The sequence below is a fragment of the Xyrauchen texanus genome, chromosome 34 (assembly GCF_025860055.1).
Source record: "Xyrauchen texanus isolate HMW12.3.18 chromosome 34, RBS_HiC_50CHRs, whole genome shotgun sequence".
Lineage (NCBI taxonomy): Eukaryota > Metazoa > Chordata > Actinopteri > Cypriniformes > Catostomidae > Xyrauchen > Xyrauchen texanus.
The window spans coordinates 31,515,963-31,538,938 of NC_068309.1; the positions used below are offsets into that span (position 1 = coordinate 31,515,963).

The 22,976-nt window shown below is 38.0% G+C and overlaps 1 protein-coding gene across 1 annotated transcript; it reads left to right on the forward strand.

Annotated features, from left to right (window-relative positions):
- The first annotated feature begins 16,941 nt into the window (after positions 1-16,941).
- On the forward strand, positions 16,942-22,008 carry LOC127627492 (homeobox protein MSH-D-like). Its single transcript, XM_052103894.1, has 3 exons — positions 16,942-17,054; positions 18,801-19,318; positions 20,890-22,008. Exons 2-3 carry the CDS (start codon positions 18,994-18,996, stop codon positions 21,309-21,311), a joined length of 747 nt encoding a protein of 248 aa, XP_051959854.1. The 5' UTR covers positions 16,942-17,054; positions 18,801-18,993; the 3' UTR covers positions 21,312-22,008.
- The last annotated feature ends 968 nt before the right edge of the window (positions 22,009-22,976 follow it).

Sequence of the window (22,976 nt, forward strand, 5' to 3'; positions counted from 1 at the left end):
GCACGGATGGTCCATGTGCAGCCCAACGGTTCATGTCAAAAGAATATACTTGAGAGATAGGCTAGAGTGCTTGACTGTTTATTTAATTTTTTGTTGTCTGCCAGCCAAATATTATTAGGTAGATTGCCAAGCAACAAGACGGACAATTAGAGATATCTTTGATGTCCATAGCACAAATTATATTAGTTATGCATAAGTAAAGTATGTGTATATATATATATATATATATATATATATATATATATATATATATATATATATATATATATATATATATATATATATATATGTGGGGGCGAGGGCATGGCCGAGCGTTTGTATGGGGAGAGACGAAGCAGTAAGCATTTTCACCTGAGATGTATTGCTGTTAATTGTGATTTCTATGGTCACAGAGAGAGGCAGGGAGATAAAAGGCTGCCCAAAACCCCAGAGAGGGAGAGAGAACCCTGCTGACAAGGTGTGTGCATGCGTGCGTGTGTGTGTGCATTGTTTTTTCCAGCAGGACAATGCTCCATGCCACACATACAGGTCAATCAAGGTGAGGATGGAGCACCACCGGATCAAGACCCTGTCATGGCAAGCCCAATCTCCAGACCTGAACCCCATTGATAACCTCTGGAATGTGATCAAGAGGAAGATGGATGACCACAAGCCATCAAACAAAGCTGAGCTGCTTGAATTTTTGTGCCAGGAGTGGCATAAAGTCACCCAACAGCAATGTGGAAGACTGGTAATGAGCACGCCAAGACGCATGAAAGCTGTGATTGAAAATCAGGGTTATTCCACCAAATATTGGTTTCTGAACTCTTCCCAAGTTAAAACATTAGTATTGTGCTGTTTAAAAGTGAATATGAACTTGTTTTCTTTGCATTATTCAATGTCTGAAAACACTGCATCTTTTTTGTTATTTTGACCAGTTGTCATTTTCTGCAAATAAATGCTCTATACAAAATGACCAATAAATTGTAAATCCAGAGAAATTGATAATTTTGAAGTGGTCTCTTAATTTCGTCCAGAGCTGTATATTTATATATACTGTGTGTGTGTGTGTGTGTGTGTGTGTGTGTGTGTGTGTGTGTGTGTGTGTGTGTGTGTGTGTTATGTATTTATATATATGAATATAATATACAGAGATTATGCAGACATGTGTGTGCATTACTGTTGTTTGTGAGAGGAACCACTTTAAATGCTCTTCTAAATTGTAACAACAAAACGTTTTTGGACAGCTTAATTAACTGTAATAAGGCACCAAAATGACAAATGGCTTTAGTAATAGAAATAGAAATGAAAGGCATTTTAGAATGGGAAATAACTACGTTAACCAGCTATTAATTGCAAGTTACACAATACAACCTACGGAATAAAGGATGTACAATATTCCTTTACAGTTTTTTAAACTGGTGAACAGAAAAAGCTTTTGCACAGAGGAATTTAAACTGTGATTTTAATTGTAATTTTAAGTGACAAATTAAAAGAAAATAATGCTAATGATATATTTAGTTGATTTAGATAATCAACATAAGTATAACTTTATGTAGCATATTTAATATAAACATTTAAGGAATACAATACAGTGTTCAATGTTTTTTTTGTGTGTGTGTGTTTGTTTCACTATCCACTGAAATTGTATTAAAAAGACGGATTCTGATATTCATTAAAGTACCTCTCCTCTTGTGCTCCACAGAAGAAAGCCATTTTGAATGTGAAATTATTACATAATTTTCATTTTTAGTTGAACTATTCCTTTAATGAAAATTAACTAAGCATCATTACTTTAAAATCTAAGTGGTGTCAATGGTTCTCAGAGTATCTGTGTTAATTTTTCATGTGTAACAAAAAGAGACAGTTCTTCTGCCCTGTATCTTCCTCTCTGTCTCTCTTTCCCTCTCTATCTTTCCCTTTTGCCTTGTCTATCCATCTGGAGTTGATCAGCTCATTTCCTGACTAGTATTACAGTGAACAATTATCTTCAGATCGGGAGACAGCGGGACTTGAAAGACTCTGAGTAGCAGGGGGCTGAAGAGCAGATGAAAAAGGGGGCACATGTGTCCCATCACCTTAATGAAATCAACCTGACCATCCCGGAGTGACTCCCTCCGCTAACACGACACACTGTCACCACTCACTTACCCCTTCGCACACACCAAACCGCACAGCAAACACACTATCTGAACTGTCACATTTAATATACACCCAAGTATACAACTCTCATACTGTCATGGCTAAGTGGCCACTTTTCTGACTTTGATGGACAAAAGCAGTGTACCTTGCAACAGCAAAACAAACCAATCAATATTCTCCTAGTTTTTGACATTTCTCGTAAAATTTGTTAAAGGGATACTTAAACCAAACATGTTATTTAAAACAGGTAAGATTTTCTTTCTTCTGTGGAACACAAAAGAAGATATAATGCACAAACTTCTGAATGCCAAATTTTCCCTATTGTGTTCTACTGATGAAAGAAAGTCATACATGTTTGGAACAACATTATGATGACAGAATTTAAATTTTTGGACCAACTAACCCTTTAAAGAATGTTAAACGTTAAAAGAAGAATCCAAATTAACAATTCATAGCTGTCAATCTCAGTGGAAACTGTTTTCAACAAAACAAGCAGGGAATTTCTAATTTGCAGGCCTGCCAATCACTTATATTGCAGGCCACAAACCACTTAAGTTCTTTCTTTCTTTTTTTTTAAGGGCGCATGCAGGGGCACTGACATTTGAACTTGTGGGCGGAGGGTTCCTGACAAGCCCCTGTGGCAGTCTGCTCCTATTGAGGATCCATTGTAGGGACTGGAGAACTGGAGGGAAGTCCCTCCCACTTTGACTTGCCCCACTGTGCCTGGCGTCTCTCTCTCATTAAATGTTGTGGGGTCGGAGGCAAATGTCTGCTTGGGCTGGGGGCAGGAAGGATCGCATTAATGAAGGGGACACCCACTGACCAGGTGTCGGGTGACATGGCATGCCCTGTTTGTGTTTGGGTCTAGAAGGTTTATTGTGACCACACTTGTGAAGGACTGTTGCAGTCTGTTTATTAGATACTTAAGGTTATTGAAGAAACTTTCTTTGATTGACTAACCATTACCAGCTATTTTTGTTTACGTGTCCAGTAACTGATATGCAGAGCCCAGTTTTGATTAGTTTTATTTTTTTTTATTATTATTATTTTATGATTATGGCATTACATTATTTTATTATTTATTATTATAATATTGAAGCAAAGTTATTTTGTGATCTAAATGGTCACAAATTAATCTAAATTTATATTTATCGTAATGTCTAGCTGCTTAAAATGCTATGGCGCACAGCTACAGCTGTAACATAAAAAAGTTGCAAACAATTAATTAAAGGTGCATTTTTACCTCATAAAAAAAGTTGAATTCCTAAAGACATGAATTGTAATTTTGCAATATATAATATAATTCCCACTGCTCCAGCCGGTGTCAGGATTTTCTACATTCCTCAACCCAGTGGCTGCTCAATATTACTGTTAATAAATCTTTGAAATGTTCTTCTGCTCTTGGGCCTGTTTGCCTCAATATCATTAGTTACAAAATTATTAGGGATGTCAATCGATTAAATTATTAATTAATTAATCGCGATTAATTGCATATACAAATATTTGCTGAGAAAGCCCCTCATATAACAATAACTCAATATATAATGATTATACATATTTATATCAATATATAATTATACATAGTTATCTTTAAATATTAAAAAATTATATACACAAATATACATATATTTATACATACATGTATACATATATATATATATATATATATATATATATATATACACTCACCTAAAGGATTATTAGGAACACCTGTTAAATTTCTCATTAATGCAATTATCTAATCAACCAATCACATGGCAGTTGCTTCAATGCATTTAGGGATGTGGTCCTGGTCTCCTGAACTCCAAACTGAATGTCAGAATGGGAAAGAAAGGTGATTTAAGCAATTTTGAGCGTGGCATGGTTGTTGGTGCCAGACGGGCCGGTCTGAGTATTTCACAATCTGCTCAGTTACTGGGATTTTCACGCACAACCATTTCTAGGGTTTACAAAGAATGGTGTGAAAAGGGAAAAACATCCAGTATGCGGCAGTCCTGTGGGCGAAAATGCCTTGTTGATGCTAGAGGTCAGAGGAGAATGGGCTGACTGATTCAAGCTGATAGAAGAGCATCTTGGCCTGAAATAACCACTCATTACAACCGAGGTATGCAGCAAAGCATTTGTGAAGCCACAACACGCACAACCTTGAGGCGGATGGGCTACAACAGCAGAAGACCCCACCGGGTACCACTCATCTCCACTACAAATAGGAAAAAGAGGCTACAATTTGCAAGAGCTCACCAATATTGGACAGTTGAAGACTGTAAAAATGTTGCCTGGTCTGATGAGTCTCGATTTCTGTTGAGACATTCAGATGGTAGAGTCAGAATTTGGCGTAAACAGAATGAGAACATGGATCCATCATGCCTTGTTACCACTGTGCAGGCTGGTGGTGGTGGTGTAATGGTGTGGGGGATGTTTTCTTGGCACACTTTAGGCCCCTTAGTGCCAATTGGGCATCGTTTAAATGCCACGGCCTACCTGAGCATTGTTTCTGACCATGTCCATCCCTTTATGGCCACCATGTACCCATCCTCTGATGGCTACTTCAAGCAGGATAATGCACCATGTCACAAAGCTCGAATCATTTCAAATTGGTTTCTTGAACATGACAATGAGTTCACTGTACTAAAATGGCCCCCACAGTCACCAGATCTCAACCCAATAGAGCATCTTTGGGATGTGGTGGAACGGGAGCTTCGTGCCCTGGATGTGCATCCCACAAATCTCCATCAACTGCAAGATGCTATCCTATCAATATGGGCCAACATTTCTAAAGAATGCTTTCAGCACCTTGTTGAATCAATGCCACGTAGAATTAAGGCAGTTATGAAGGCGAAAGGGGGTCAAACACAGTATTAGTATGGTGTTCCTAATAATCCTTTAGGTGAGTGTATATATATATATATATATATATATATATATATATATATATATATATATATATATATATGTATGTATGTATATATAAATATATGTGTATATAAATATTCGGATAATTAAAATGCATTACATTACTCTAGCAGAAGAGTTAATCATTAATAAGGCCATACAAGAAGTGGCTTTAGAATACAATGTATTGTTTACTACAATATTATTGATCATAAGTCAATCATTGGCATACAGTTCACAGCAATCCATTTCACAAGTGAATTTGTCAATCAGTTGGAGATTTATTATGAGGGCTTGTTTAAGGACCCATCAATTTACACCTACATTAGACGTCTCGGGTGTGTTGCGTCATAAACATAAAATGTTTAGGTCACTGTGTCAAGTTAAATATAGTTTAATACTCAATCTTTAAACACATCTTGAGATCCCTTATATAGTTTTGAACGCACGAACGTAACGCATGTTTGTGTTGTTCTGCCTACTGAGGTGTTTTCTTCACTTTATAAACTGCGTGTTGCTCATACAGCTGAAATTTCACTTACTGCCATCTGGAGTAAACAGGTGGTACTACAAGCTTGCATTTCTCAGGAATCTTCCTTATTATGTTCCGTGGGCATGCGATTAATTGCGTACATGTTTAATTAATCACACTGAATTAGCACGTTAAATCGACAGCCCTAAAAATTATATTATATATATACTTCCATTACCAATATTCCTCAGCAGTACAACCACAACAGATGCCAGATTTTCAAGACAGTTACTCCTGAAAGATGATGCAAGTCCCACTTTTCTGGGACAATCTGGTGCTTCAGGATCACAACCTGTAAGTATGCTTGATTATTTGTGGATTTATCTGCTACCGAGAGTTCAAAAGCAGAGTTTTATGTTGTAGCTATGGTGTACACCCAGTGCACTGCTTTAGGCCTCTTCTAACCTACTAGCTAATGTAATTGTTTTGAAATAGTTTTGCTAATCAGCTGCAGGCTCATTATTACCTACAATTGGATAATATAAGGCAATAATAAACATTCACACAGTGTTTTGTGAGAGATATGATTGATTCAAACACTAAAAGTAGTTGTTCTATATATGTATTATTGTATAGCAGTTGTAATAATAAAGTCTTAATTAACATTATGGTTATTTAATATACTGAGATATTATTATTATTATTAAGTAAATTGTAGCATTTGGTTTCAATATGTTTAGTGATTTCTCATACCTTTTTCACAAGTTTGTTTGCCCATATAATCTTTAAGCTATTAAGGTTAAACTTGGCTTGCTGTCCATGGTGGAGGGGCTCGAGGAAGCAGCTTCAACTCGAGCTCTGAAGTTTCCGCCCCGTGATTATTAATAGGAGATGATTATGTGGTGTAAAATGCCTAGGGTAAATGTGGAGTTGGGGAGGTGGAGGGATGCTGGAAACAGCTGAGACCAAAGAGAGGTAAACAGCTGCTTATATGTCATGTTCACTGTTGTCTTTTGTTTTGTGCTTTTATGTTGAAGCTTAGTTTAGTTCCTGTTTCCTGTTTTGGTTTTTGTAGTTTCTTCTATTACCTTGTCTTGTTTCTCTGTTGCCCTTTGTTTGTCACTTTTGTCCCTTTTGTAGCTCCGTAGTCTCTTTGTTAGCTTTCGTGTTCTCTGTTCATTGTTTTCACCTGCCCTCGTTAATTTGCCTTTGGTTTCTGTCTATCACCCTGTTATCTTGTTTGAGTTCTGTTTGTTCATTGGTTCCCTTCTTCCTATGTCCATGTATTTAAACCCTGTCTGTTTGTTCAGTCTTGGTCAGTCGTTGTTCGTTTATGGATGTATTTGTTAGCTCCCTGTTTCCAGCCCGAGTTCCCTGTGACTACTCCCTCGTTCATGGTTCCTGTTCCCCCTGTTGATGTCCCTGTGTCCTTCCAAGGTTCTGTCTCGGTTTTCCCATTGTGGACCTTTCTTTTGTTCCCGTGTTTTGTTTATTTATTGTTTCAATAAAGCCACGTTTGGATCCTACCTTCTGTCTGCCTTCTCCTGATTTCCCACATCGTGACATATATGCTCTGGCTGTTAATTGAAAGATTAGATGGATTCGCTCCTCCCGAACTTACGTTTAGGAACTTAATTTACATAACATCCATCCCTTGAGCACTACTCTACTGGTTGAGGATTTTCAGACAGATAAACAGCAGCACAGGGCAAGGAAGCACAGTACAGCACCATGAACGAGAGTGTTACCCGCTAGGTCAGTTTATTTTGAACAAGAGGATCAAATGGGTATGGAATTTAACAAAGGATTACAATACAGAACTGAAGCAGATTGATAGAAGTGTAGAGCCTTTCTGTGCATGTGAAGCAGATTGTCTGTGCGTGTGAAGCAGATTGATAGAAGTGTAGAGCCTGTAAAAAGAAGATCGCAATGTATGTAATTGTAACTATATCAGATATTATTAATTTCGGGGGCAGTTTTGCCTCGAGTCCCCATTAACAACTGACACAATTGGCATTGTATCTTTCTAAGGTATTTAAAAGTTTGTTTTAGACATATAGTAGCAAGTAAACAAGATATTCCAACATACAGTACATCCGTAAAGTATTCACAGTGCTTCACTTTTTCCACATTTTGTTATGTTACAGCCTTATTCCAAAATTTATTAAATTCATTATTTTCCTCAATTCTACAACCAATACCCCATAATGACAATGTGAAAGAAGTTTGTTTGAAATCTTTGCAAATTTATTAAAAATAAAAATGAAAAAAAAAAAAAAAAAATTTAAATCACATGTACATAAGTATTCACAGCCTTTGCTCAATACTTTGTTGAAGCACCTTTGGCACCACTTACAGCCTCAAGTCTTTTTGAGTATGATGCTACAAGCTTGGCAAACCTATTTTTTGGCAGTTTCTCCAATTCTTCTTTGCAGGACCTCACAAGCTCCATCAAGTTGGATGGGGAGCGTCAGTGCACAGCCATTTTTAGATCTCTCCAGAGATGTTCAATCAGGTTAAAGTCTGGTGCCTGGTTTCCTCCAGACATGACGCTTGCCATTCAGGACAATGAGTTCAATCTTTGTTTCATCAGATCAGAGAATTTTGGTTCTCATGGCCTGAGAGTCCTTCATGTCCCTTTTTGCAAACTCCAGTCAGGCTGTCATGTGCCTTTTACAGAGGAGTGGCTTCCGTCTGGCCACTCTACCATACAGGCCTGATTGGTGGAATGCTGCAGAGATGGTTATTCTTCTGGAAGGTTCTCCTCTCTCCACAGAGAAATGCTGGAGCTCTGTCAGAGTGACCATCGGGTTCTTGGTCACCTCCCTGACTAAGGCCCTTCTCCCCCGATCGCTCAGTTTGGCCAGGCGGCCAGCTATAGGAAGAGTCCTGCTGGCTTCAAACTTTTTCCATTTACGGATGATGGAGGCCACTGTGCTCATTGGGACCTTCAATGCTGCAGAAATGTGTCTGTACCCTTCCCCAGATCTGTGCCTCGATTTAATTCTCTGAGGTCTACAGACAATTCCTTGGACTTAATGGCTTGGTTTGTGCTCTGACATGCACTGTTAACTGTGGAACCTTATATAGACAGGTGTGTGCCTTTCCAAATCATGTCCAATCAACTGAATTTACCACAGGTGGACTCCAATCAAGTTGTAGAAACATCTCAAGGATGATCAGTGGAAACAGGATGCACCTGAGCTCAATTGTTTATTTTTTATAAATTTGCAAAGATTTCAAACAAACTTCTTTCATGTTGTCATTATGGGGTATTGTTTGTAGCCTTTTGAGGAAAATAATGAATGTAATCCTTTTTGGAATAAGGCTGTAACATAACAAAATGTGGAAAAAGTGAAGCGCTGTGAATACTTTCCAGATGCACTGTATATGTCAAACTACATTGTGTTAATATTTGATACAGTTAAAACATAAAAACAAGTGAAATTTGATCAGTAAAACATGTGCAGATGGTTCCCTCATACCTGAATGAATGTCTCCTTTCCAGAATAAAATGAAATATGCAGAAAATTACAGTATTACAGTTCTTGTATAGTGACAGGGCAGAAAGTCTTGAAGAATCTAGAGAAGAGAGGACACCGGTGGCAGTTTATGCAGCTGCTGTGTTTATGATGCTGTGCCCTGAGGGCTTCCTTTGTGCTGCGCACAGCGCCTTTTAGTTTATAAACAGATTTAACACTAATAACTTTCTTCTTCCCAAAACTTCTGACATATTATATATTTTTTTTGTATTTGTAATTGTGGTGAAAATTAACTATAGCAAAGTTGAATCAAACCTCTGTTTGAAAACGGCATTCCATTTCAGCCATCCGCCGAAGCAGACAAAGTGCTGCTCAGAACATCTAAAGCTCTGCGTGTGGTCCAAATATATATATCCTCTAGCCTATATCGCCAGCCGTGTCGTCCTCAATCCCGTGGGAAGAAGGAGCGACTCGGGGGGCAGCTGAAGTGGCATTCACTTTGAGGAATGCGACCTCAACGCTGCCATGGGCATGTTCTCACAGTGAGTACATGAACCATCCACAAACGCTGCCTCAGTCTGATTGCTACCCAGGCACACAAGGCAGCATCTATGACCATCAGTCTTGTTCAACGCAAAGTAATATAATCGTGTCATTGGGTGCTATTCTCTAGTCTTACTAAATGGCAGCAACATATCGGTATACCCCACGTTGAAAAAACGGTAACCGATGCAGTAGAAACGTTGAATATCCAACATAGTTTAATTAATACTTACATCTTAATAATTTGTAATCGGAATTGTAAGCTGTTGTATGACTTGGCTTGTACAAAAAAGTTTGACTTTATCCCACAAAGACCAACAAATCAACAAACATAATTTCAAATTGGTACATATTGGTGCCCTCCTAGGGTAAGATGGTGCCCCCCTAGGGAGTTGGTGGCCTACGCAGACTGCATATTATGCATATAGTGAGCGGCAGTACCGCCAACGATCCAATGTTATCGATACAATGCCTAAATATCAATATACACTCACCTAAAGGATTATTAGGAACACCTGTTCAATTTCTCATTAATGCAATTATCTAATCAACCAATCACATGGCAGTTGCATCAATGCATTTAGGGGTGTGGTCCTGGTCAAGACAATCTCCTGAACTCCAAACTGAATGTCAGAATGGGAAAGAAAGGTGATTTAAGCAATTTTGAGCGTGGCATGGTTGTTGGTGCCAGACGGGCCGGTCTGAGTATTTCACAATCTGCTCAGTTACTGGGATTTTCACGCACAACCATTTCTAGGGTTTACAAAGAATGGTGTGAAAAGGGAAAAACATCCAGTATGCGGCAGTCCTGTGGGCGAAAATGCCTTGTTGATGCTAGAGGTCAGAGGAGAATGGGCCGACTGATTCAAGCTGATAGAAGAGCATCTTGGCCTGAAATAACCACTCATTACAACCGAGGTATGCAGCAAAGCATTTGTGAAGCCACAACATGCACAACCTTGAGGCGGATGGGCTACAATAGCAGAAGACCCCACCGGGTACCACTCATCTCCACTACAAATAGGAAAAAGAGGCTACAATTTGCAAGAGCTCACCAATATTGGACAGTTGAAGACTGGAAAAATGTTGCCTCTTCTGATGAGTCTCGATTTCTGTTGAGACATTCAGATGGTAGAGTCAGAATTTGGCGTAAACAGAATGAGAACATGGATCCATCATGCCTTGTTACCACTGTGCAGGCTGGTGGTGGTGGTGTAATGGTGTGGGGGATGTTTTCTTGGCACACTTTAGGCCCCTTAGTGCCAATTGGGCATCGTTTAAATGCCACGGCCTACCTGAGCATTGTTTCTGACCATGTCCATCCCTTTATGGCCACCATGTACCCATCCTCTGATGGCTACTTCCAGCAGGATAATGCACCATGTCACAAAGCTCGAATCATTTCAAATTGGTTTCTTGAACATGACAATGAGTTCACTGTACTAAAATGGCCCCCACAGTCACCAGATCTCAACCCAATAGAGCATCTTTGGGATGTGGTGGAACGGGAGCTTCGTGCCCTGGATGTGCATCCCACAAATCTCCATCAACTGCAAGATGCTATCCTATCAATATGGGCCAACATTTCTAAAGAATGCTTTCAGCACCTTGTTGAATCATTGCCACGTAGAATTAAGGCAGTTCTGAAGGCGAAAGGGGGTCAAACACAGTATTAGTATGGTGTTCCTAATAATCCTTTAGGTGAGTGTAGATATATTTTAAAGATGAACATTTATTTTAATACTCTCATGCCAGCCACATCCGTACACATTTCTGTCAGGCGATGAAGCAACCTTATTACATTAATTTGACTTTATGAGCACTAAATATCCTTTTCATGTGGGACATGGATGTGCGCGGGGTCTTTGAAGACAAATTGTGCTCTGCGCATCAACCGGCATCCAGCGAAATGTAAGCTCCATTGACAGGATCCGTGCGAGCGCGGAAACTCCTTAAAATTTTAGCTCTCGTGACAAATGCAGAGTGGCTCACATGCGTGATTAATTCGGGCTTCCGAATTAATTGCGCATGCGACCCATTTGAAATTTACATCAGAATTTGCTATTTTAAAGTACCATGGAGAAGTTCAACCATGTGAAACATCTTTACAACGGCGACAATCTGACCAGCACTAAGGAGGGAAAGAGAAACACGTGCTCAGCTCCAGCATCAATTATAAGTCTTTACACATCTACACATCAACACCATTACTAACATTTATTCCAGTTAACTGTAACAACATTTTTCATTACAACTGTGGAAGTTGTAGTGAAAACTACAAGAAAACCATGGATAGTTGGAAACAAGTCATGGGTATATAAGTATTTTTAATTGGACTAAACTGAAAATTTAAAAACGAGTGATGATCACTTGTGTGTGACTTTATTTTTTATATTAATTATCTGTATAATTTTTTTCAACATCTTAAGTACCCTATTTGTTGTAGATGTGGCACTGTGCATACAGAGAGCTGAATAAAATAATTAAAATATATTTTGGTTGCATTTGTGTAAAATACACACATAATATCGGAATATCGATCACAGGCCCCTGAATTAAATCGTCTCACGACAGACTTTGAAGTATCTCCAAATATCGGATCGCAGGCCAAGAGAATCGATTCAAGATCATATCGTGATGAAACGTCCAATTTACACTTCTAGTAGTAATAGTAGTAGCTTCTCAGATGGCTGTGAACAACAAGCATAATGCGGAGCTGGGTTTTGTAAAATGTAAATACATGCTTTTAGGAATTTTTACTGCACAAAATGTATGAATATGCAATATTCTAGAATGTGAGAATTTTGTGTTTATGACTTTTATGTTTTTGCCATAATTGGCATAAAAACACAAATGTGCTTCGTGAGTCATTGCGCCATCTTGTGGTGTATACTTGTGACTGTGACTTGTGATTGACTGGAACGTATTGTTGTCGGAAGTGGGAAATTTCAACTCTGGTATTCCCACATCTGACTACATTTGGAATGCGGTATACTGTAACATTGTTAGTTTATTTTACGCTATGGGAGTAAAAGTCATACTATGGTAGTAAAAGTTTTTATGTGAGCTAACTCATACGACTACTTAAGATTTCCTCATCACTTACTATTACGACTTGTCATTAGACCAGGTTAGAAAAACAGTTATGAATATCAGTCAAATCACTTATTGTTCTGTCTCTATTGAAGAGTTATACTTTTACAAGGTGACCTGACACCCATCAAGTCAACAATGCATCTACTGTAACTTCTACTGGGGATGGAAGGACTTTCCAGGGTGAATTCTTCCTCACACTTTGCTGTGGCAACTAATATTTTTTGTATCATTCCCTACATTTAAAAAACAATTACACTATGTCAGGGCCTCCACCTAAATTAAAAGCTTGTCTCCATGATGTAAACCCCTCTCATAAATCAAGGCTTCCGTGCATTGCTCAGTCACTGTCTGTGAGAAATGAGAGGTCGCAAAAGGGCCCCTTCATTTACTTGTGGGCGTTAACATGGAAACTCTAGTCATGAAGGTGGGTGGGTCATGAACCCTAATGGCTTCATCGGTTCAGGGATCTGGCATGGCAGCAATCTGTGATTACAAAGCATGGCACATCTCCCAGGCTCCAATAAGAGGACCCAGACCCAGGAAGTGGGCAGCCTCCAGCCTTTGCATTTTTTGTTTGGAATGTATTTTAGATAAAGCTTTACAGTTAAGTTTTTTAATGAGGATTTGTTTATTGGAGTGTTTGCTTTAACTCTTTTACCTAGAATTTGTGGGGAGATATCCATAATAAAAAAGCATGTATATCAAATGACATGATTTATTTAAACTACAATTTATATTATTGTAATATTTATTGGGTGTCAACTACATTAGCTTCATCTTAACATAATTTGTTTTGGCCCTCGTATTGTAAATGTCTTAGATTTATGGGAACTTACCACCTGAAATAAGATAAATCTATCCAGTCATAATACAGGTTTAAAGTCTTACAAGTGGTTCTTTTCATAGCTGATAAATGCCATCCTTTTAAAGAAACAGTTACACTTTCAGTTCATTTTCAACAGCATCACATAGTCAGCAACTTTTAACATCAACAAAAAGGTAGACCTGCACAACAGGGGGCCCATTATATGTTGACTTAATCATTTTTTATGTTACATGATAATTTATTTGCATCCAAGTAATACCTTCCTCCCTTCAGCTAATTGTAGCTGGCGCCATCCTCCTTTGGTGGGTAGCAATTTTCTCTCATTACTGCAAATGTTTGCTCATAAGAGAAGGCTCCGGAAGCCTAATAAGGTACTAATAAAAACAAAGTGATGACAGTTGCTGTCACCTGTGCCAAGTCTTGTCATGCAGTACAATTAGTGAGGCAAGGCTTTTGATCCATTATTCACTGCGGTATCTGCGTACAAAGGCAATAAATGAAATTGTTTTCCTCAAAAATTTTGAGATGTGCATTGCATAGTTTAACTCTTGCATTTTCTTATCTTCTGTAGCCAAAAGTAATTTAGAATAATTTAAAATCCCTAAAATCATGTTTGCACGCCAATTGTTTGTCTTTTGGCTAAATGTTTTAAACAGTGAGTATTTAAAAGTTTACGGATTGGCCCCATTCACATTCATTTTTTATTTAAAGAAAAGGAGGTACAAGTCAAAATAATTTTGCGTGGTAATCAACATTATGCCACAAATCGATTGAGCTTAACTTACATTGAACCTGGAATATTCCTTTAAAATCATGTTTGAACAAAGATATACAACAACAATTTGCCTACCTCTATAGAAATCCCTGTTGAGTAAAGAAAGATCAAGAAAGCATGACATTTGATCAGGCATTGTGTTCGATCTGTTGGATTCTAGTGCCTGTAAAACTGGGCAAATACATGTATAAATGGTTTGTAAGATCGAATAAATGTAAGTGCCTACTGTAACATTCCACCACTGCAAAGTTGAGCCCATAATTACCATGCTCAAGGTGTGTCTAAACATACCAGAAAAACCAGGATCTCTCTTTTTGACATTTTTCTCTAATCTTTGGCAAAACTGCTTCCATTCTTTTATAAAGGTCAAAAAGATTAGACAAGGAAGAGGATGTGTTGGTCAATTTCAAAAAGTCTTATCCTAAAGGGCCATTATCCTGCTTCTCTTGAATGCAATATGTAGGCCATAGGATTGCTTTTTCTTTTCTTTCTCATTCAATATTTCTCATATGTCTCTTGTCAAGTCCTAAGATACTCAACTGTAAACGTGTGGCCTTCTCATCTATCACTACAGTTCAGCAGTCTCTCTCAGTGCATCTACGGAAAGAGTTGGATTGTGCTCGACAAGGTGCCTAAGGGCAGGGGCGTGACGCTGAGAGTGTGCATGTGTGTGTGTTTGCGTGCGTGTGTATATGTGTGCTGGGAGGCGACTCCTCCTCAGTGGAGCCGCTAAACTGCCACAGTTTCTCCCCCGAGGAGAGGCTCCTTTCATCTCCCCGCTCACTGGCGCCTTCACAAACCTCAGATTGTCTGTGAAATCACCCTGCTTAATAAACGCTGAGGCTCCTGGGAACGACAAGCTAGCAGAATCTCACCCTGCAGCTTTAGTGCACATACAAACACACACACAGAGACCAGTCCAACAAGCAGCTGATTACTGCTCCAGCTATTCATTACAAGAGAAGAAGGGTGATGTTTATTTTGAGTGTGATTACCCAAATACACTAAGTGTCATGGTTACGAGCAATTCCCCCATCTAGGACGAGCCAGAAAGAAATCTGTCTCTGTTAAATGCCGTATCACTGTGCAATGTCATGGCTTCGGAGTCTACAAGACATACATTTTGTTTCCTTTTTCTCTGAGAGCAATCATTTGTTTTACTTAAAAACTAACTCTTGAGTTTGAGGAGTAAACAACCTAATGCTTTCTTTAGCAGCTTATTATTGTTGCCAGGAACACATACTTTTTCCAAGGAGATTAGATGGCGTGCAAAAGCACCATACAACAAACTGCAAGAGAAAAAGACATTTTAATAAAATAAACACTTTTATTTTACACTGGTAAATGTAGGACTGTAACCACCATTAGCCTCATTGGCCTCACACATACAGCCTTGTCCATAAAATTACCTACAGTTTCCAGTTTAGAGGTCATGGTGAACACAACATTTTTGAAAAAAAAAATAATAATTTGGCTTAATTTAAAGTTGTATCATTACCTATACATTTTCATATTAATGGTATGTGTGAACAAATGTCAATAAACTGGTCATATATTGAAACTAGAGAGCTTTTCTATATCCGACTCTAAAAGGAACAGTTAACAAGTTCCCATGTATCCTCTGATGAACCCATGTTCTTCGCACAGACCTATGTGTAGTGAAATATGTATATACTACTTTTCATTTCAGCCACAGATAGCATCTTCACCTTCAAATGGTAGCGACAACATTTTGTTCTCAGTAGTTCAACAGTCTCAATTAAAGTCATCTCATACAGTGTCACTGAGTGTCAAGCAAGTGCATAAATGAAAGCATTCATCAAAAAACTGAGAAAACCCCCCCTAAAAACACTAACATTACCGACTGACTGCATACATTCAGCTACAAAATCATACCCTGCCGTGTTTCACCAAATGCCGTTAAACTATGATGAGGAGGAGCGCGGTGCAGGTACGTGAGGACACACAGCCAGTCCTGAATCGGGCTAATCAGCCAGGAGGGGGATAAAGACGAGCCAGAGGCGCCAGTTTGAGAGAGAGAGAGAGAGAGAGAGAGAGAGAGAGAGAGAGAGAGAGAGAGAAAAATGTGGCCTTGCTGCATGTGTGTCTTTTAGTTTATGTTTTATGTTGTTTTAAGTTAATTTATATCATTACATTTTATGTTGACTGTTCAGCCGTTTCCCGCCTCCTCAATGCCTGTCCTTATACTGTTACATATGCTTTTTAAAAAGCCCATATTTCCAGCACAGCCGTGTTGAGGTCATTTCCGGCAAACTTCGTCACTTAGTTTAACAGCATTTGGTGCTGATGTGTGAATGGTAGCAAAACGGAAAAAAAGACAAATACGTTTCATGTGTGAACAGCAGATGTGGTACATTGAACAGTTAAGGCAACACAACAATTTTCCTGTAATTTACCTGGTTGCATGTGCGAAAGGGGCTATTGAGGTGGACACCCCAACCCCAAATATTCAGATTAATGGTCAATTGATGTTGGGCCTCTTGGTCTTTAATAGTGTGCCAATGTGCTCTTACTGTAAATGATAATCCTGCTTGCAATACAGTGAAAAATTACAAACAACAAACTTTCTAAAATAGTTTAAAAAAACATTATAATTAATAATCATTATGTTAAGGTTCTTTCGTCTTAATCTGCTGTTTTCACGGCCCCACCCCTTTTCCACGCTCCACTCTTCCAAATTGTATCATCTAACTTCCTGTTTGTATTGAAGCTACTGAGAAGGGTTGATCAAAATGGATTGTGTGGGAGTACAGAAAGTATTTTTCATCAAGAGTTGATGTGTGAGTCTACAGCACCCCTTTAATACTTGAAAATTCTCGTGAGAAGGTAAATTGACCTGGCAGATCACATTCAGACAGCTATGATATACTGCACTTTTTCATGATACAAGCATTTCATTGTTATACATGTAATTCTGTTAAATTTTTTAGGTTTCAACTTGTTAATAATTTGTGATAAAAAGTTAGTTGATATGAAATTTCAGCTCAACAGTGACAGCTCATATTACACATGCAAGTTCATAACATTAAAGTAAATTACAATTGTACTTTTTAAAATGTATTTGTCATCTTAAATTTTTAGAGGCTTAAACGTGATTAAAATAAAACATACACTTTCACAAGTATATGTGTGTATAAATATAGTAGCACCCTTCCTGGCTCCAGGTTAAACACTCAAAAAAAATCTGCCAAACTTAACAATAACACGATGGGTGAATGAGACGAAAAGATGGCCAGAGGTTTCTTACAGAGATGTTTTTAATGACTTTGTGTTGTCTCTTGGAGTGTCATGAGCACAGAGGCACATCAGTACTCCCACCCTGTGAATGTAAGATCTTGTGTGTTTATGAATGAAGTACTCTAGTTTTAAAATCTTCCCACTCTGCTTCCAGTTATGACATCCCCTGAACACTTTAAAATACTCAACATTTGACAACTCTATATCCTGTAAATCTACTTCGCTATCTAATTACACATTGACATCAACACTTTAGATGTTTATATAGAACCGCTAGACCACAAGATCAAAGACAAAATGTTCAAGATGGATGCGTGCAAGGTTCTCTGGTGCATATACTTACCAAATATCTAGAATATTTGGCTAATTGTGTCACTGTAATTTTGTCTGTGCTCTTGTTAGCAGCTTATTACCAGTCCCAGGAATAAACACTTTTTCTAAGAAGATCAGTTGGCGAGCAAAAGCAGGCTCAAACTGCAAAAGAAAATATTTTAAAGTACATAACCACTCTATTTCATTGTTATTCCTCACACATTGCTTCACGCAGGGCTGTAGCATTTTAGGGTCACAGAGTATTTAGATAAATGGTCAACTGATGTGCGTGTGTGTGTGTGTCTATGTGTTTGTGTGTGTGTTTGGGCAGGTTTAAGTGGTTTACGAGGACTTTTGTTTAGGTTACATACGGCAATTACAAGGGTATTATGCTATAATTGTGGTTAATGAGGACATTTCTAGTGTCCCTATAATTCAAATCGCTTAAAAAGCATACTAAACTATGTTTTATTAAAAATGTAAAAATGCAGAAAGTTTTTTGTGAGGGCTACATTTTAGGGGATAGAATCTATAGTTTGTACAGGATAAAAATCATTATGTCTATGGAAAGCCTTTATAATGACAGCTGCACCAACATATGTGTGTGTGTGTGTGTGTGTGTGTGTGTGTGTGTGCGCGCGCATTTTATTACACTTATTCCTGCTGTTTGTTTTTTATTTCATTTAAACTGGGAGATACTCGGCTTTGTAGGCAAGTTTGGCCTCTTGGTCTTTAACTTTGTGCCATTCTGCTCTCATTATAATTGATACACCTGCTATCATTGTAGTAAAAACACGATTACAAACAACAAACTTTGTAAAATAGTTATTAAAAATAGTTTCAAGCGTATGTGTAAATCATAATCTGTATTGTACCTTTTGATATGATTCTTTCGTCTCAATCCGCATTTAAGATCAGCACTTACCAAACTTGCAAAACCTTTCCTTTGTGTTGCTGTCATTTTGCCAGTTATTATGATTGACACTTACTTCCAAACCTCTGTAATCCAATCGCTAATTATAGAGAGCAGCGTTCTGATTGGCTGAAAGTTTGTCGTTACTGTGTGCTGCTGTGGCGACGCTTTAATTCGGCATCGCTCTGATTGGCTGAAAGTTCTTCTGTCGCCGCGTGCCTCAAGGCATCAAAGGTTTCATGAGTTTTTGCATGCGAGACGTCTGAATGAAGTTCGAGCGTCCAGAGGCGAGTCACGAGGAGGATGTCCGCGTCCCCGAACTTGAGAGTATCCGCGTCCCCGAACTTGAGAGTATCAGACGGAGATCGGACCATGGAGCAGCGTAAAATTCAAGTGTCAAACCATCCCTTCAGCGTGGAGTCGCTTATATCAAGCCACAAAACTAGTAAGCACTTTGAAAGAAGGCGTGCGGATGTATTCAGTCCATTGCCTAAGACCGAGATCAAGGATTATTGTGGTTCTGCGGGAATACCAAAGCATATTATGCAGAATTCACCCCTCAAATCGGAATCCCCTGAACCGGATGACTGTACATCATGGGTGATGAACTCTAGATACTCTCAACAAGGTAAGTAAAGTTAATATAAATATTAACAAGCCATTTTTGTGCATATGCGTTACATGTATTTTACAAATTAGAATTAGTTTAGTTCTTTAAAGTATATGACACGGTCAGTGATTTATAAATGATCCTGCTTGCCTTTGCACTATTGGTCATTTAATTAAAACTGAAAAAAAGAGATTTAAACTATATTTGTTTATTTATTAGTAATGTAGGGGAATGTGTAATCTGTGTTTTTAATAGCGGTAAATAGGCCTACTGTATCAGATTATAATCCAGTATGAAGTAATATAAATGCCAATTCCTTAATTTGTGGTAAAAAAAGAAAAGGAAAAAGGAAAACTTTTTTTTAAATTAGCTAATATACATAATTCAGTATTTCACTGTTTGTTATGTGTTGAAACGTATCCGATGGCCCGTAGGCCTCCTGCAACTAAGCCAAATAAAACTTTATTGGTAACTAAATACTGTTTCAGATTTGATTTAGGCAAACTGTGATTTAAATAATATCTAAACAGTATTATGAAGTAAAAATATAGTTAATACTTATCCTGGTGTTCCCCTGTTGTTTCAAGAAAATTGTGACTCAGAATGCAGAATAAAATGTCCAATCTGATTTACCAAAAATTACAAGGATCGTTGACTACAGTATAAATAATAAACTCTATAAAAATATTGAGTTTAAAGGTTATTCATTAATTGAGTTTCAATGAAACACACATTCACCTTAAATAAGCCTATATATACTTCAGCCGATCAGCCACAACATTAAAACCACCTGCCTAATGTTGTGTAGGTCCCCCTCGTGCTGCCAAAACAGCACCAACCCACATATCAGAATAGAATTCTGAGATTCTGTTCTTCAAACCAGTCTCGCCATTCTCTGTTGACCTCTCATCAACAAGGCGTTTCCGTCAACAGAACTGCCCCTAACTGGATTTTTTTATTTATTTTTTGGCAGCTTTCGGAGTAAATTAGAGACTACTGTGTGAAAATCCCAGGTGATCAGCAGTTACAGAAATGCCCAAACCAGCCTTTTGGCACCAACAAACATGCCACAGACCAAATCACTGAGATCAAATTTTTTTCCCCCATTCTGATTTTTTTTATGTGAACATTAACTGAAGCTCCTGACCCATAGCTGAATGATATTTTTCTGTGCAGTGCTGCCACACGATTGGCTGATTAGATAATCGCATGGATGATTGTTGGTGCCTGACGGGCTGGTTTGAGCATTTCAGTAACTGCCGATCTCCTGGGATTTTCACAAACAATAGTTTCTAGAATTTACTCAGAATTGTGCCAAAAGCAAAAAATTATTTGACCTACCAGGGCTGCATTTCCAAAAAGCATCATAAACCTAAGTAGATCGTAGTAACCATTGATGCCAGTTGTCTCTACGATCAACTTAAGCTTGCGATGCTTTGGGGAAATGCAGCCCAGGTAGTCAGTTAGATCACACATTTTCTTTCGAGAGATATTGTAAATTTGGCAGCACAAAAATGTATAATGTATTTATGCTTCCATTTTATTACACTAAGGTTTAAAACCTATTTCTCATCCTATTCCCATCACAGGCCAGGCAAATCCATGTCCTCTCCGTAAGCACAAGACCAACCGTAAACCGCGCACACCATTCACCACGTCCCAGCTCCTGGCCTTGGAGCGAAAGTTCCGGCAGAAACAGTACCTGTCCATTGCAGAGCGAGCAGAATTCTCCAGCTCCCTCACCCTTACAGAGACCCAAGTGAAGATCTGGTTCCAGAACCGACGGGCCAAGGCCAAGCGTTTACAAGAAGCTGAGCTGGAGAAGTTCAAGTTGACCGCCAAACCTACACTGCATCCCAATTTCAGTCTGCCTTTTCCTCTTGGGACCCAGCTCCATTCTGCGGTCTCGCTCTATGGGCAGTCATACCCCTATCAGAGGCCTTTATTGCCTGTTGCTCCAGTGGGGCTATATGGAACACCTTTAGGGTACGGCATGTATCACCTAGCCTGAAAGGAAATGTGATGAACTTGTGCTGTTTTTCTGGGGATGTTTTGAGAGACAATGTTTACATTCCCGTGAATATTTCATAATGTGCCTTCGTACACAGGTCTTAAAACGCCTGGAATGAAATTTGGGACATTTTACCTCACTTTCCACTGACAGAGTGATCAAATTTTACCCTGTGGATGGATAATTCCATTGCCAAACCTTTTTGTACAGTATATTTGTGTCATACGTCATTATGTAATATATTGTAAAACGAATTATTTCTTGTTCAAAATTGTCTTATGAGATAAATTTCACTGCAATTGATGCTGATGTCTGTCTTTGCTACTGTATAAAAGCCAAACAGCTTTTTTACGTACATTTCTGAAAATAATTTAATGGCAAGATGATTGGATCAAGATAACTATATGTATATTCACATTAAGTTACATGCGATCAGTTAAATTTTACATCAAAAGTATAAAGATTTTTTTCTCTTTACACTCTTTGTTCAAAACGTTCAGCAAAACCAACAACAAAGAAAACAATTTCAAAGAATATTATATATGCAATTATGTCACTTGTGACTAAAATGTGGAACTTTTATTTTTGTGGCACATGTATATTTATACTTTACTATAATGCCTTTAAAAGATGTTGATGTGTTAATAGTTTCTAAGTCTTAATGGCATTTGACTTTTTTCAACAAAAAATAAACACAATAGCGTTTGTTTATTAATTGGTTTATTCAATTAATACTTGCTGTAATATTTTAAAAAGCATGTGAGAAAGTTTAATTCAGAGAAGATTTTTTGGGGTTTTTCAGCTTTGAAATCAACTAGACTACTGTACATAAATAGGCCTATTCTATTCTACTGCATTCTATGTGCTTGTATACACGAGGTTGGGCATTTACAATTACATTACTTAGCCAGTTGTTTCCCAGAATTTATGTCTGACTAAATCATTTAACTATTGATTATTATAAGGTTTCATTACATTTCAAATTGAATGTAGATTAATGATTATCTGTTTGGTATTATTAATAAGAGTTTTTCTAAAATATTAGAGATTAGTTTGGTTTCACTTCTTAACTGCCTTGTTATGGCTTGTTCATTAAGTTGTGGTTTTTTAAATAAGGAGTTAGAGGGCATGTTTTACTACTTCCGTGTGACTTTGATGCAATGAGGAAATGGTTTATGGTCAGCGCTCTACTCACAAGCTTATATTAATCAAAACTAGACCACAGTCATGCTAATCAAACACAGGACCTCTAAAATGTTTACGGATGTTTTAATGTCAGCTTTGAGCCACTTTAAAGAGTGCAGTGTATATGAGCAAATTGCCTTATCTTGAAAAAGTCAGAATAAGAGTTTGTGCCTGAAGTTGAATTCTCACAAATCTGTCAAGCTTTTTAGTGCTTTAAAAAACTTGGGGGACCTTTTCAAAAATACTTTAGTTATTTTTTGGTTTTGTTTTAGATTCTGCCAAAATACTATATTACAGGAATTGTTACTACAGTAAAATCTTTATATGGGATCTCAGTGTAAGAAACTTTCAATGTGGTTTATCCCAAGCTAGCATAGTGTCACTGCATTTAAATTTTGTCGGAAATATTGTTACCATGGTACATTTTTGCATGGGAATATCTGGGTAAATGTTCAATTATAAAAAAATAAAAACAAAATT

What these genes read in the sequence shown, in the direction of transcription:
- LOC127627492 (XM_052103894.1), top strand. Translation starts at nt 18,994, where the DNA reads ATGTCCGCGTCCCCGAACTTGAGAGTATCCGCGTCCCCGAACTTGAGA. An exon ending in CTCTAGATACTCTCAACAAG is followed by an intron (nt 19,319 to 20,889) that starts GTAAGTAAAGTT and finishes TTCCCATCACAG; the next exon opens with GCCAGGCAAATCCATGTCCT.